The 14,761-nt window shown below is 43.3% G+C and overlaps 1 protein-coding gene across 1 annotated transcript in view; it reads left to right on the forward strand.

Moving 5' to 3' along the window:
* The first annotated feature begins 1,831 nt into the window (after positions 1–1,831).
* LOC109885757 (dual oxidase 2) overlaps positions 1,832–14,761 on the forward strand; it is a 19,165-nt gene continuing 6,235 nt past the window's right edge. Inside the window, exons 1-13 of the mRNA XM_031801463.1 lie at positions 1,832–1,889; positions 2,039–2,122; positions 2,252–2,416; positions 2,653–2,840; positions 5,554–5,755; positions 8,216–8,382; positions 8,699–8,762; positions 9,725–9,821; positions 10,395–10,485; positions 10,697–10,799; positions 13,159–13,331; positions 14,246–14,421; positions 14,709–14,761. The exon at positions 14,709–14,761 is cut by the window's right edge and continues 66 nt beyond it. Of these exons, the coding sequence (XP_031657323.1) occupies positions 1,832–1,889; positions 2,039–2,122; positions 2,252–2,416; positions 2,653–2,840; positions 5,554–5,755; positions 8,216–8,382; positions 8,699–8,762; positions 9,725–9,821; positions 10,395–10,485; positions 10,697–10,799; positions 13,159–13,331; positions 14,246–14,421; positions 14,709–14,761 (1,621 nt within the window). The remainder of the gene's footprint in view (positions 1,890–2,038; positions 2,123–2,251; positions 2,417–2,652; positions 2,841–5,553; positions 5,756–8,215; positions 8,383–8,698; positions 8,763–9,724; positions 9,822–10,394; positions 10,486–10,696; positions 10,800–13,158; positions 13,332–14,245; positions 14,422–14,708) is intronic.

Consider the following 14,761-nt stretch of genomic DNA (forward strand, 5'->3'; position numbering starts at 1 on the left):
ATGTCATAGTGTCTATAATACTGTAAGGGGTTCCTCTACATAGACCATAGTAAATCCCAGGTCATAGTGTCTATAATACTGTAAGGGGTTCTTCTACATAGATGACCATGGGAAATCCCAGGACATAGTGTCTATAATACTGTAAGGGGTTCATCTACATAGAAGACCATAGTAAATCCCAGGTCATAGTGTCTATAATACTGTAAGGGGTTCATCTACATAGAAGACCATAGTAAATCCCAGGTCATAGTGTCTATAATACTGTAAGGGGTTCTTCTACATAGAAGACCATAGTAAATCCCAGGTCATAGTGTCTATAATACTGTAAGGGGTTCTTCTACATAGAAGACCATAGTAAATCCCAGGTCATAGTGTCTATAATACTGTAAGGGGTTCTTCTACATAGAAGATCATAGGAAATCCCAGGACATAGTGTCTATAATACTGTAATTAGCTCACAGTTGCCGTTAAACTACAAACAGTTGTCACTGACCAGTTGGGATATTCATTTTCCACTGAACAAACCATTTCTGTATTTACAGGATTCATAGAAATTATTTTTTATCCGGTTTTTGCTTTGGATGACAATTAAAACTCATGAATGCAACAGTTTATGTCCAATAGTTTTGTGTTCTACTTGTAGCCCTGGTTGTCCTTTAAAGTAAATGGTAAAACACCTCATTGTGAGACTCAATATAAAGGCTGGACATGACGATAAATGAAAGTCAGATAAATGAAAAGCTGATTTGTTTCTGTCTCAGGATGTATACTATATATTATATCACTTAAAGAAAGTATTTTATTTCTGAATCAAGACAAGATCATTTTTACTTGAACATACTCTCATTTGGGGGGGGGGGGGGGTTCATACAAAGTGCTTTAAGAAACCACTCTGTTGTGACTAAGAGCACATTCAAACTAAACAGAGTACGGGTACAGTAAGTGGATACTCTTGCACTCAAGTTTACCCTCTCTGGCAAACTATCACCGACCAAAGACCCATCTCATATTAGACCATGCAGGTTTGTAAGCAACAAACACATAATGAACAAACCAAATCTAGCTCCATCTACCTCTGAACCACCACTATGCTATTTTCATGTCATGCATAATAAGTATGCTTAAAATAATATATAAAATAAATAAATAAAGATAATGCTCACCTGAAAGTGCAAAAAAAGTAGACCAGCAGGTCAAGACAGGGAAAGACAGATGGAAAAACGAATGTAGTAACACACAAAGGAGAGAGACTTATTTTATACCGGCCACTTCTTTTGTGTATCTTTAGGCTTGCATTGATTGGTATTTTTTTGGAAACAGAGGTGTGTGAACCGGTGACGAACATTCCTACAAGGAAACGCATGTGTCAGTATATTATGAGAACTTAGGTCTTAGACACACTGTTGGCTGTTCTTCTAGAGCACCTTTTCGCTCACCTGGATGTTTCCTAACTCCGGCTCTTCAGTACGCATGACATTTCATTCTCAAAATTGGGTAAGTTTTCCAGTTTAAATTTTTTTTAAATTAACATTTCATGTCTAAAATCTTTCTTTAGTGTTGTTTCTTCCATACAATGTACAACTACTCTATACGTGTCAGACACAATTTAATTATAGTAGTAATTAAAGCACTGCTAATCACATAGCTTTTACGCATTACGAAACGTATTTGGCTATGTTGCAATTATGCACATCCCCTATATCGCATTTATTGAAACAATTTTCCCCGATGCGTTCCTACCTTGCACTTTCCACACCAGTAGGCTGCACCTCGACAACTCTTGACCGTCTTGGAGTGGGTCTCTACGTGCTGAGGTGAATCTCTCGCATCAATGGATTTGCGTAAACAGATGTGGACTGTGCTAGCAGTGCTTTCTCTTATCGTTCAATGTAAGTAGCCTGTTACTTATTGCGGGTTATTTATGTACTACTAGTAAAACCCACGGAATCTGCATAAGCTTGGATAACTATTATACAAGTCCGGCATTTTGAGTATCACTCTGAAAGGACCGTGAAATTCTATACATTTACCTGTGCAGATTCTCAGGCCAAAGTCCCCTGGGAAGTCCAACGATATGACGGCTGGTATAACAACTTAGCCTATCACAGTCGAGGGGCTGTTGGTAAGTTTATCACAAAATCTTAACCACTAACTTACAATATTAAATATTGTAAATATTAATATTTAAAGATATACGATGCGTTTATAGAATTGTTGCTTTATGACGAGGAACTCCTCTGTGCGCGTGCAGGTTCCCCCTTGGTCCGCCTCCTGCCCGCGCGCTACTCTGACGGGGTCCTCCAGCCGCTCCAGGAGCCACAGCTCCCCAACCCGCGCAGGGTCAGCGATGTGACGGCCAGAGGCCCCTCGGGCCTACCCTCTGCACATAACCAGACTGTACTCTCTGTATTCTTCGGTAAATTGACACTGGGAACATCAATCTGAATGTTTATGATTAATTTCCGACTCATTCAGGAGATATTGTTTCGGGTCTATGTTGTGAAATGAAATGCTTGGAGGTTGTTCATCGTCACAAAATGAGTGACCAGTAAACACCTGGCAACTTCGTCAAAAAGGATTGGAAAGGTTTTAGCATAGATTGACAGTAGCAGCGACCTGCCAAATGACACTATTTCTCCTCTGTCTGTCCAGGGTACCACGTTGTATTTGAGATCCAGGACTCCCGTCCTCCCGGCTGTCCTCCGGAATTTATGCACATCCCTGTCCCAGAGGGAGACCCAGTCTTTGACCCCAACCGTACCGGCCAGGTCCTACTGCCATTCCAGAGGGGGCCCTGGGAAAAACACTCCAGCCAGAGCCCCAATAACCCCCGCACTCAGGTAATAACTCTCACACACAGGTAATAACTCTCACACACAGGTAATAACTCTCACACACAGGTAATAACCCCTGCACTCAGGTAATAACCCCCGCACTCAGGTAATAACTCTCCCACACAGGTAATAAACCTTGCACACAGGTAATAACCCTCACAAACAGGTAATGACCCCCACAAACAGGTAATGACCCCCACACACAGGTAATAACCCTCACACACAGGTAATAACCCTCACACACAGGTAATAACCCCCGCACTCAGGTAATAACCCTCACACACAGGTAATAACCCTCACACACGGGTAATAACCCTCGCACACAGGTAATAACCCTCACACACAGGTAATAACCCCCACACACAGGTAATAACCCCCGCACACAGGTAATAACTCTTGCACACAGGTAATAACCCTCACACACAGGTAATAACTCTTGCACACAGGTAATAACCCCCACACACAGGTAACAACCCCCACCAACAGGTAATAACCCCTGCCTCACAGGTAATAACTCTTGTACACAGGTAATAACCCTCACACACAGGTAATAACTCTCACACACAGGTAATAACCCCCACACACAGGTAATAACCCCCACACACAGGTAATAACGGCCACACACAGGTAATAGCCCCCCCCACACAGGTAATAACCCTCACACACAGGTAATAACCCTCCCACACAGGTAATAACCCCCCACACACAGGTAATAACGCTCACACACAGGTAATAACGACCACACACAGGTAATAACCCCCACACACAGGTAATAAGCCCCACACACAGGTAATAACGGCCACACACATGTAATAACCCCCCCACACAGGTAATAACCATCACGCACAGGTAATAACCCTCCCACACAGGTAATAACCCCACACACACAGGTAATAACCCCCACACACAGGTAATAACGACCACACACAGGTAATAACCCTCACACACAGGTAATAACCCCCACACACAGGCAATAACCCCCACACACAGGTAATAACCCCCACACACAGGTAATAACGACCACACACAGGTAATAACCCTCACACACAGGTAATAACCCTCACACACAGGTAATAACGACCACACACAGGTAATAACCCCCACACACAGGTAATAACCCCCACACACAGGTAATAACCCCCACATACAGGTAATAACCCCCACACACAGGTAATAACCCTTACACACAGGTACTTTAACAGACGCTTAGTGAGTGCATACAGTCTTAGTATGTGTCTGTCATCCCTGTGGGAGTTGAACCCATGACCTTGGCGTTGCTAATGCCACGCTCTTAGTAACTGAGCGCCACAGTTAATATAACAATATACAGTATAGAAGCCCTTAGCAGACACTATTATCCAAAGCGACTTACAGTAGAATGAGCGTGTACATATTTCAGAATGAGTATGTGATCCCTGAGGGAGTTGAACCCACGACCTTGGTGTTGCTAGTGCCACGCCCTTTATCAAGTGAGCCAGACCGGAGCATAATGAGCGTCAGGTCAGACCAGCCGGTCAGTCTGTTGGACATGGTGGTTTTATAAGACTGCCCGTCAGATAAACCCATAGCCGAGAAGCCTGCAGCTCACTGTCCCAAGTGTTTTACCCCAAATAAAACACTCTATAATGTTCTATCTGTAGATGTGCTATGTCATGCCATGTTATGTCATGTTATGTCATGTTATGTCATGTTATATCAGGTCATGTTATATCAGGTCATGTTATGTTATGTTATGTCATGTTATATCAGGTCATGTTATATCAGGTCATGTTATATCAGGTCATGTTATGTTATGTTATGTCATGTTATATCAGGTCATGTTATGTTGTTTCATGTTATGTCATGTTATGTCATGTTATATCAGGTCATGTTATGTTATGTCATGTCCTGTTATGTTGTGTCATGTTATGTCATGTTATGTCATGTCCTGTTGTGTCATGTCATGTTATATCAGGTCATGTTATGTCATGTTATGTTATGTCATGTCCTGCTATGTTGTGTCATGTCATGTTATATCAGGTCATGTCATGTTATATCAGGTCATGTTATGTTATGTCATGTTATGTCATGTTATGTCATGTTATGTCATGTTATGTCATGTTATATCAGGTCATGTTATATCAGGTCATGTTATGTTATGTCATGTTATATCAGGTCATGTTATGTTGTGTCATGTCATGTTATGTCATGTTATATCAGGTCATGTTATGTCATGTCCTGTTATGTTGTGTCATGTTATGTCATGTTATGTCATGTCCTGTTATGTTGTGTCATGTCATGTTATATCAGGTCATGTTATGTCATGTTATGTTATGTTATGTCATGTCCTGCTAGGTTGTGTCATGTCATGTTATATCAGGTCATGTCATGTTATATCAGGTCATGTTATGTTATGTCATGTTATATCAGGTCATGTTATGTCATGTCCTGTTATGTTGTGTCATGTCATGTTATGTCATGTCCTGTTATGTTGTGTCATGTCATGTTATATCAGGTCATGTTATGTCATGTTATGTTATGTTATGTCATGTCCTGCTATGTTGTGTCATGTCATGTTATATCAGGTCATGTCATGTTATATCATGTTATATCAGGTCATGTTATGTTACATTTCACTGCACCTATCTGGGGTGTGACAATAAAACATAATTTTTTGTCTTTAAAAAAAAGGGGATGTTACGTTATGTCATGTCACATTATGTCGTGCTATGTACTGTAGGTGAACCTGGTGACAGCGTGGCTGGACGGCAGCTCTATCTACGGCCCGTCTAGTTCCTGGTCTGACGCCCTGAGGAGTTTCTCTGGAGGTCTCCTAGCCTCCGGGGAGCAGTGGGACATGCCCAAGAGGAGGGGGGGCAGTAACCTCATGTGGAGCGCTGCTGATCCCTCCACTGGTCAACATGGACCTGAGGGACTCTATGGTGAGAGAGGCTGCTTGTTGTTGTTTTCGTCGTTGTCTTCTTCGTCTTCTTCTACTTTCTATTTTTCTTCATCTGCTTCTTCTTCTTCTTCTTTTTCTTCTTCTTCTTCTTCTTCTTCTTCTTCTTCTTTTTCTTCTTCTTCTTCTTTTTCTTCTTCTTCTTCTTCTTCTTCTTCTTCTTCATCTGCTTCTTCTTCTTCTTCTTTTTCTTCTTCTTCTTCTTCTTCTTCTTCTTCTTCTTCTTCTTCATCTGCTTCTTCTTCTTCTTCTTCTTCTTCTTCATCTTCTTCTTCTTCTTCCAGTTTAGAGATCTACAATAGCCGCCCTGGTGACTCCTGCACCACTGTCCGTCTCACATAAGACCACACCTTTGACAAAAATCAGCTATACAAAGCATTGGAATTTAAAAAGCTGTGCATTATTCTCTGAGGATTTAGTGGTGAATGACAACGGACTTAGAAAATAAAGCTTGATAATGCCAGCCTGGTCTGGCTAGACACCTCACTAATGCCCGAAGAATGAAAACAAGGAAACACCACAATATCTGCATGTATTTCGTAATGGATATAAAGATTTCAGCACGAGGATATAGACATTAGCACCTTTAGAGAATATTTTAAATTGTAATCTTTTTATTTAACCAGGCAAGTCAGTTAAGAACAAATTCTTATTTTAATGACGGCCTAGGAACAGTGGGTTAACTGGTCTAGGAACAGTGGGTTAACTGGTCTAGGAACAGTGGGTTAACTGGTCTAGGAACAGTGGGTTAACTGGTCTAGGAACAGTGGGTTAACTGGTCTAGGAACAGTGGGTTAACTGGTCTAGGAACAGTGGGTTAACTGGTCTAGGAACAGTGGGTTAACTGGTCTAGGAACAGTGGGTTAACTGGTCTAGGAACAGTGGGTTAACTGGTCTAGGACAGTGGGTTAACTGGTCTAGGAACAGTGGGTTAACTGGTCTAGGAACAGTGGGTTAACTGGTCTAGGAACAGTGGGTTAACTGGTCTAGGAACAGTGGGTTAACTGGTCTAGGAACAGTGGGTTAACTGGTCTAGGAACAGTGGGTTAACTGGTCTAGGAACAGTGGTTAACTGGTCTAGGAACAGTGGGTTAACTGGTCTAGGAACAGTGGGGTTAACTGGTCTAGGAACAGTGGGTTAACTGGTCTAGGAACAGTGGGTTAACTGGTCTAGGAACAGTGGGTTAACTGGTCTAGGAACAGTGGGTAACTGGTCTAGGAACAGTGGGTTAACTGGTCTAGGAACAGTGGGTTAACTGGTCTAGGAACAGTGGTTAACTGGTCTAGGAACAGTGGGTTAACTGGTCTAGGAACAGTGGGTTAACTGGTCTAGGAACAGTGGGTTAACTGGTCTAGGAACAGTGGGTTAACTGGTCTAGGAACAGTGGGTTAACTGGTCTAGGAACAGTGGGTTAACTGGTCTAGGAACAGTGGGTTAACTGCCTGTTCAGAACTGTAAAGAAATAGTGAAAATACTTTGTTTCAGGACAGTTATCACTGCTTATTAACACAAATACCAGGATGAGGGTTACTTCATTTCCCTTCAGCCAATTGACTGATTTTCTGTTTATTTTATTTTATTTATTTTATTTCACCAGGTAGGCTAGTTGAGAACACCTTTATTTAACCAGGTAGGCTAGTTGAGAACACCTTTATTTAACCAGGTAGGCTAGTTGAGAACACCTTTATTTAACCAGGTAGGCTAGTTGAGAACACCTTTATTTAACCAGGTAGGCTAGTTGAGAACACCTTTATTTAACCAGGTAGGCTAGTTGAGAACACCTTTATTTAACCAGATAGGCTAGTTGAGAACACCTTTATTTCACCAGGTAGGCTAGTTGAGAACACCTTTATTTAACCAGATAGGCTAGTTGAGAACACCTTTATTTAACCAGGTAGGCTAGTTGAGAACACCTTTATTTAACCAGGTAGGCTAGTTGAGAACACCTTATTTAATCAGGTAGGCTAGTTGAGAACACCTTTATTTAACCAGGTAGGCTAGTTGAGAACACCTTTATTTAACCAGGTAGGCCAGTTGAGAACACCTTTATTTAACCAGGTAGGCTAGTTGAGAACACCTTTATTTAACCAGGTAGGCCAGTTGAGAACAAGTTCTCATTTACCACTGCGACCTGGCCAAGATAAAGCAAAGCAGTTTGACACAGACAACAACACAGAGTTACACAGGGAATAAACAAACATACAGTCAATAACACAATAGAGAAAAGTCTATATACAGTGTGTGTAATGAGGTAAGATAAGGGAGGTAAGGCAATAAATAGGCCATGGTGGCGAAATAATTACAATTTAGCAATTAAACACTGGAGTGATAGATGTGCAGAAGATGAATGTACAAGTAGAGATACTGGGGATTAACCCCCTGCTATACAGTCAATATACTGTATTATTATTCATATGTCATATTTATTCTTCCATCCTCCAGAGTTGGGTAACGGCTGGGGCAACGAGAATGTGTTCACCATGGCCGAGGGGATCGTGTGGTTTCGCTACCACAATTACATCGCCTCCCGGCTGCGTGAGAAACACCCGTCGTGGTCTGACGAAGACCTGTTTCAAAGCGCCAGGAAGGCCGTGGTCGCCACGTTCCAGGTACCAGCAAAAGTCTGCTGTAATCCAACCAACACGCTGTGGTCATTTTATACTGTAATACGGCAGGTCACATGACCAGAAAAGAGAGTCGTTAGTTACATCAATGCCAGGTGGTTGTGGTTTTTTTGGATGAAATGGTATTAGTTGAGAGTTAGGTGTCTGCGTCACCTCTCATCCCCCCCCCCGGGGCAACTACCAAGGTTATTATCCTCTGTTTTAACAAGCTATGAAAGTGTATGGTACACTGGCAATACATTCACAGAGAAGTAACTCAGGACTTAAATAGACTCTGATTTTTGTTTTTGTCATTTTACAGAATATTGCATTCTATGAATGGCTGCCTGGATTCCTGGGGGAAAAGACAATGTCTCCATACCTAGGTAAGTAAGAAAGAGGGAGGGAGAGGGGGGGACAGAGAGAGGGAGAGAGAGAGAGAGGAAGGGGGACAGAGAGAGAGAGGGGAGGGGGACAGAGAAAAGGGAGAGAGAGGGTGTGTGGGAACAGAGAGAGGGAGATAGAGTTTGTGGGACAGAGAGAGAGAGAGATGGGGGAACAGAGAGAGGGAGAGAGAGAGAGAGAGAGATGGGGGAACAGAGAGAGGGAGAGAGAGAGAGAGAGAGATGGGGGAACAGAGAGAGGGAGAGAGAGAGAGAGAGAGAGAGAGAGAGGGAGAGAGAGAGGGAGAGAGAGAGAGAGAGGGGAACAGAGAGAGGAGAGAGAGAGAGAGAGATGGGGGAACAGAGAGAGGGAGGGAGAGAGAGAGAGGGGAACAGAGAGAGAGAGAGAGAGAGAGGGAGAGAGAGAGGGAGAGAGAGGGGAACAGAGAGAGGGAGAGAGAGAGAGAGAGAGAGAGGGGAACAGAGAGAGAGAGAGAGAGAGAGGGGAACAGAGAGAGGGAGAGAGAGAGAGAGAGAGGGACTGCGTGGATGAGAGAGGAGGGAAGAGGAACGACTGAAGCAAGGTCATGCGCTGGTAATCAGTGGTTAGGTGAGTTGTTCTCTGCGTCATCAGAGAAACACACATAGCCAGGTTCTCCACACACACACACGCACACCTCAGAGCCTGTAGAGGCCAGCCTGTAAAGGCCAGGTGCTCCACAGTCAGCCAGAATACTAAGGTCAGAGTTCACATTGTGTTCCTTTTTTTTCTGTTAATAAATCATATGGACATTAGAGGTGTTCCTTTCCCTGTGTTATTATTTCACAACGTTAGACAATCCTTCCTTTACCTGTGGGCATACCTTACCTGGGACAAAAATGCTCTATAGTTCCTCTCTTCTATACTACAGTAGGTCTACAGTATTATTATACGCTGGTGTCATTGTCTGACTTGTCTCCCGCAGGCTACCAGAAGTTTGTGGATCCAGGGATCTCACCTGAGTTTCAGGCAGCTGCCATACGTTTTGCCTCTACGATGGCGCCCCCTGGTGTCTTCATGAGGTACTGTGGCCTAGCTTCCCGCCGGCTGGAGAATAGATTGCGCTCCTCCGATAGATTCAGAATCCACACTAGCCCGGTAAAAAACAGCCTGACAGCTGCGTTCACCTTTCAGTTTAACTTCAGATATCAGGGGACCAGAAAGGGGAACTTTCAGGTGATCATTATGGTTACACCAGCCTATAAAAACACTTCAGGTAGCCGGTTAGATTGTTGGACCTGTAATGGAAAAGGGTTGCTAGATTGAATCCCCGAGTTGACAAGGTTAAAATCTGTCGTTCTCCTCCCCCGAACAAGGAAGTTTAACCCCACTGGTCCCCGGTAGGCCGTCATTGTAAATAAGAATTTGTTTCTTAACTGACTTGCCTCGTTAAAAAAAGGTAAAACTCTATATTTCTTGCAGAGTTAATATCTCTAGGCTACAAATATTCTCTTGGGTTTGTGGTGTAGTTTTGTTCTAAGAAACAACAGGCCCCCCTTTAATGCTGCGTTTGTGTCAACATTCATATATTAACAGCTGCTTGCATGTCATTTGTGTCATCGTGACTTTTTCCTACTTCCTGCTCTTGGCCACAGGAACAGAACTTGCCACTTTCAGAAGGTTGTCAACGCCGATGGGAGCACGTCGCCAGCCATTCGCCTGTGTAACAGCTTCTGGAACCGGCAGGTAAACCTACTGATCCAAATATGTAAGAAAAACACATCTCTGTCAAATTGTTTAAAAAAAAATGTTTTGTTATTTATTGTAGCCTGGTCCCAGATATGTGTCTGTCCGACTCATACGGCCATTTTGAATTTGATGCACCACTGATCTGGGACCAGGCGGTATCTGCTACCTACTTTAAATGTACTGGTGTTGAGACAGTTGTCTGTTGTAGAACCCCAACCTGAAGTCCGGACAGGATATAGACCATCTGATTATGGGCATGACCTCGCAGATCGCAGAGAGAGAGGACAACGTCATCGTGGAAGACTTAAGAGGTTTACTTTCAGTTTTAAATGGTCTTTTTAAGGCACGTGGCTTCACATGGTCAGAAGTGGAGAGGAGTTGTCTCTGCCTTCATGCTTCAGTACTGTATGAAGAAAACATGTGAAGTTTCAGTTGTCATAGCTACAGCTCTTATAGTTGAGTGAATCAAATCAAATCAAATTGTTATTTGTCACATGCGCTGAATACAACAGGTGTAGTAGACCTTACAGTGAAATGCTGAATACAACAGGTGTAGTAGACCTCACAGTGAAATGCTGAATACAACAGGTGTAGTAGACCTCACAGTGAGATGCTGAATACAACAGGTGTAGTAGACCTCACAGTGAAATGCTGAATACAACAGGTGTAGTAGACCTCACAGTGAGATGCTGAATACAACAGGTGTAGTAGACCTCACAGTGAAATGCTGAATACAACAGGTGTAGTAGACCTTACAGTGAAATGCTGAATACAACAGGTGTAGTAGACCTCACAGTGAAATGCTGAATACAACAGGTGTAGTAGATCTCACAGAGAAATGCTGAATACAACAGGTGTAGTAGACCTCACAGTGAGATGCTGAATACAACAGGTGTAGTAGACCTCACAGTGAAATGCTGAATACAACAGGTGTAGTAGACCTCACAGTGAAATGCTGAATACAACAGGTGTAGTAGACCTCACAGTGAAATGCTGAATACAACAGGTGTAGTAGACCTTACAGTGAAATGCTGAATACAACAGGTGTAGTAGACCTCACAGTGAAATGCTGAATACAACAGGTGTAGTAGACCTTACAGTGAAATGCTGAATACAACAGGTGTAGTAGACCTTACAGTGAAATGCTGAATACAACAGGTGTAGTAGACCTCACAGTGAAATGCTGAATACAACAGGTGTAGTAGACCTCACAGTGAAATGCTGAATACAACAGGTGTAGTAGACCTTACAGTGAAATGCTGAATACAACAGGTGTAGTAGACCTCACAGTGAAATGCTGAATACAACAGGTGTAGTAGACCTCACAGTGAAATGCTGAATACAACAGGTGTAGTAGACCTTACAGTGAAATGCTGAATACAACAGGTGTAGTAGACCTTACAGTGAAATGCTGAATACAACAGGTGTAGGTAGACCTTACAGTGAAATGCTGAATACAACAGGTGTAGTAGACCTCACAGTGAAATGCTGAATACAACAGGTGTAGTAGACCTCACAGTGAAATGCTGAATACAACAGGTGTAGTAGACCTTACAGTGAAATGCTGAATACAACAGGTGTAGTAGACCTTACAGTGAAATGCTGAATACAACAGGTGTAGTAGACCTCACAGAGAAATGCTGAATACAACAGGTGTAGTAGACCTCACAGTGAAATGCTGAATACAACAGGTGTAGTAGACCTCACAGAGAAATGCTGAATACAACAGGTGTAGTAGACCTCACAGTGAAATGCTGAATACAACAGGTGTAGTAGACCTCACAGAGAAATGCTTAATACAACAGGTGTAGTAGACCTCACAGTGAAATGCTGAATACAACAGGTGTAGTAGACCTCACAGTGAAATGCTGAATACAACAGGTGTAGTAGACCTCACAGTGAAATGCTGAATACAACAGGTGTAGTAGACCTCACAGTGAAATGCTGAATACAACAGGTGTAGTAGACCTCACAGTGAAATGCTGAATACAACAGGTGTAGTAGACCTCACAGTGAAATGCTGAATACAACAGGTGTAGTAGACCTTACAGTGAAATGCTGAATACAACAGGTGTAGTAGACCTCACAGTGAAATGCTGAATACAACAGGTGTAGTAGACCTCACAGTGAAATGCTGAATACAACAGGTGTAGTAGACCTCACAGAGAAATGCTGAATACAACAGGTGTAGTAGACCTCACAGAGAAATGCTGAATACAACAGGTGTAGTAGACCTCACAGAGAAATGCTGAATACAACAGGTGTAGTAGACCTCACAGTGAAATGCTGAATACAACAGGTGTAGTAGACCTCACAGTGAAATGCTGAATACAACAGGTGTAGTAGACCTTACAGTGAAATGCTGAATACAACAGGTGTAGTAGACCTCACAGAGAAATGCTGAATACAACAGGTGTAGTAGACCTCACAGAGAAATGCTGAATACAACAGGTGTAGTAGACCTCACAGAGAAATGCTGAATACAACAGGTGTAGTAGACCTCACAGAGAAATGCTGAATACAACAGGTGTAGTAGACCTCACAGAGAAATGCTTACTTACGAAGCCCCTTAACCAACAATGCCATTTTAAGATGATTCTTTTAAAAAATATATAAAGTAAATAAAAGTAATAAATATTGATGTATATTGGTGGGCCTTCTCCCCACTAGATTATATGTACGGGCCTCTGCGTTTCTCACGGTCGGACTTGGTGGCTCTGACGGTGCAGAGAGGCCGAGACTTTGGCCTGCCCAGCTACAACCAGGTCAGAGAGGGGCTGGGCCTGGTCCCTGTAGAGAGGTGGGGAGACGTAAACCCTCAGCTCAACACCACCAACCCACAGGTACTATCAGAACTTATTACGCAATGCTCATGAATGTTTTCTGTATGGGTTATTAACGTGTTTACGTAAGTCTATACAGTACGTGCTGTTAATTAGAAGGAGGTTTTATTTGCCAATGATCGTGGTAGTGTATGTGGCTGGTTAACACACTCATGACTCAGAGGGGATTAAACTACTGGTCTGAGATCAGCCAGAGCCACAGGGAGGGGATTAAACTACTGGTCTGAGATCAGTCAGAGCCACAGGGAGGGGATTAAACTACTGGTCTGAGATCAGTCAGAGCCACAGGGAGGGGATTAAACTACTGGTCTGAGATCAGTCAGAGCCACAGGGAGGGGATTAAACTACTGGTCTGAGATCAGTCAGAGCCACAGGGAGGGGATTAAACTACTGGTCTGAGATCAGTCAGAGCCACAGGGAGGGGATTAAACTACTGGTCTGAGATCAGTCAGAGCCACAGGGAGGGGATTAAACTACTGGTCTGAGATCAGCCAGAGCCACAGGGAGGGGATTAAACTACTGGTCTGAGATCAGTCAGAGCCACAGGGAGGGGATTAAACTACTGGTCTGAGATCAGCCAGAGCCACAGGGAGGGGATTAAACTACTGGTCTGAGATCAGTCAGAGCCACAGGGAGGGGATTAAACTACTGGTCTGAGATCAGTCAGAGCCACAGGGAGGGGATTAAACTACTGGTCTGAGATCAGCCAGAGCCACAGGGAGGGATTAAACTACTGGTCTGAGATCAGTCAGAGCCACAGGGAGGGGATTAAACTACTGGTCTGAGATCAGTCAGAGCCACAGGGAGGGGATTAAACTAACACACGGACAGTATCAGGATGAACTTCTCCTATTGCTGTGATGCAGTGAATAACCTACCCTCTCTATTCTGTCTTTACCTTACTGGATCTATAGCTATTCAGGGACCTTGCAGACCTGTACCATGGGGACATTTCTAAACTGGAGTTGTTTCCTGGAGGTCTCCTAGAGTCTGTGGACGGTCCTGGTCAGGTCTTCTCCTCTATCATACTGGACCAGTTTAACCGCATCAGGAATGGCGACCGCTTCTGGTTCGAGAACACACAGAACGGGTAGGAACAACGTCAAATATAAACCTCATATGGTAATCGTATGAAACTGTTACCGTTAGTTGAACCTCGATTTCCTGGCTTTCTCGCGTTTCGCTCGGAAGCTTGGATGGATACCTGTGAGAACGTAAGCCACGAATGAAACAAACAATGGCCTGGTGTTGAACTTTGAACTGAGGAAACACAAGACTAATGTCTGCTATGATCAGCTTTGATTCACTGTTTTGGGTGACGTTATATCATATACCAGTTCCAGTCGATCTGACAACTCCTTCTGGTTGTTCCTCAAGTCTGTTCACAGCTGAGGAGCTGCAGGCCATTCGCAACACAACCTTTCATGACG

Source organism: Oncorhynchus kisutch, linkage group LG22 (assembly GCF_002021735.2).
Source record: "Oncorhynchus kisutch isolate 150728-3 linkage group LG22, Okis_V2, whole genome shotgun sequence".
Classification (NCBI taxonomy): Eukaryota; Metazoa; Chordata; class Actinopteri; order Salmoniformes; family Salmonidae; genus Oncorhynchus; species Oncorhynchus kisutch.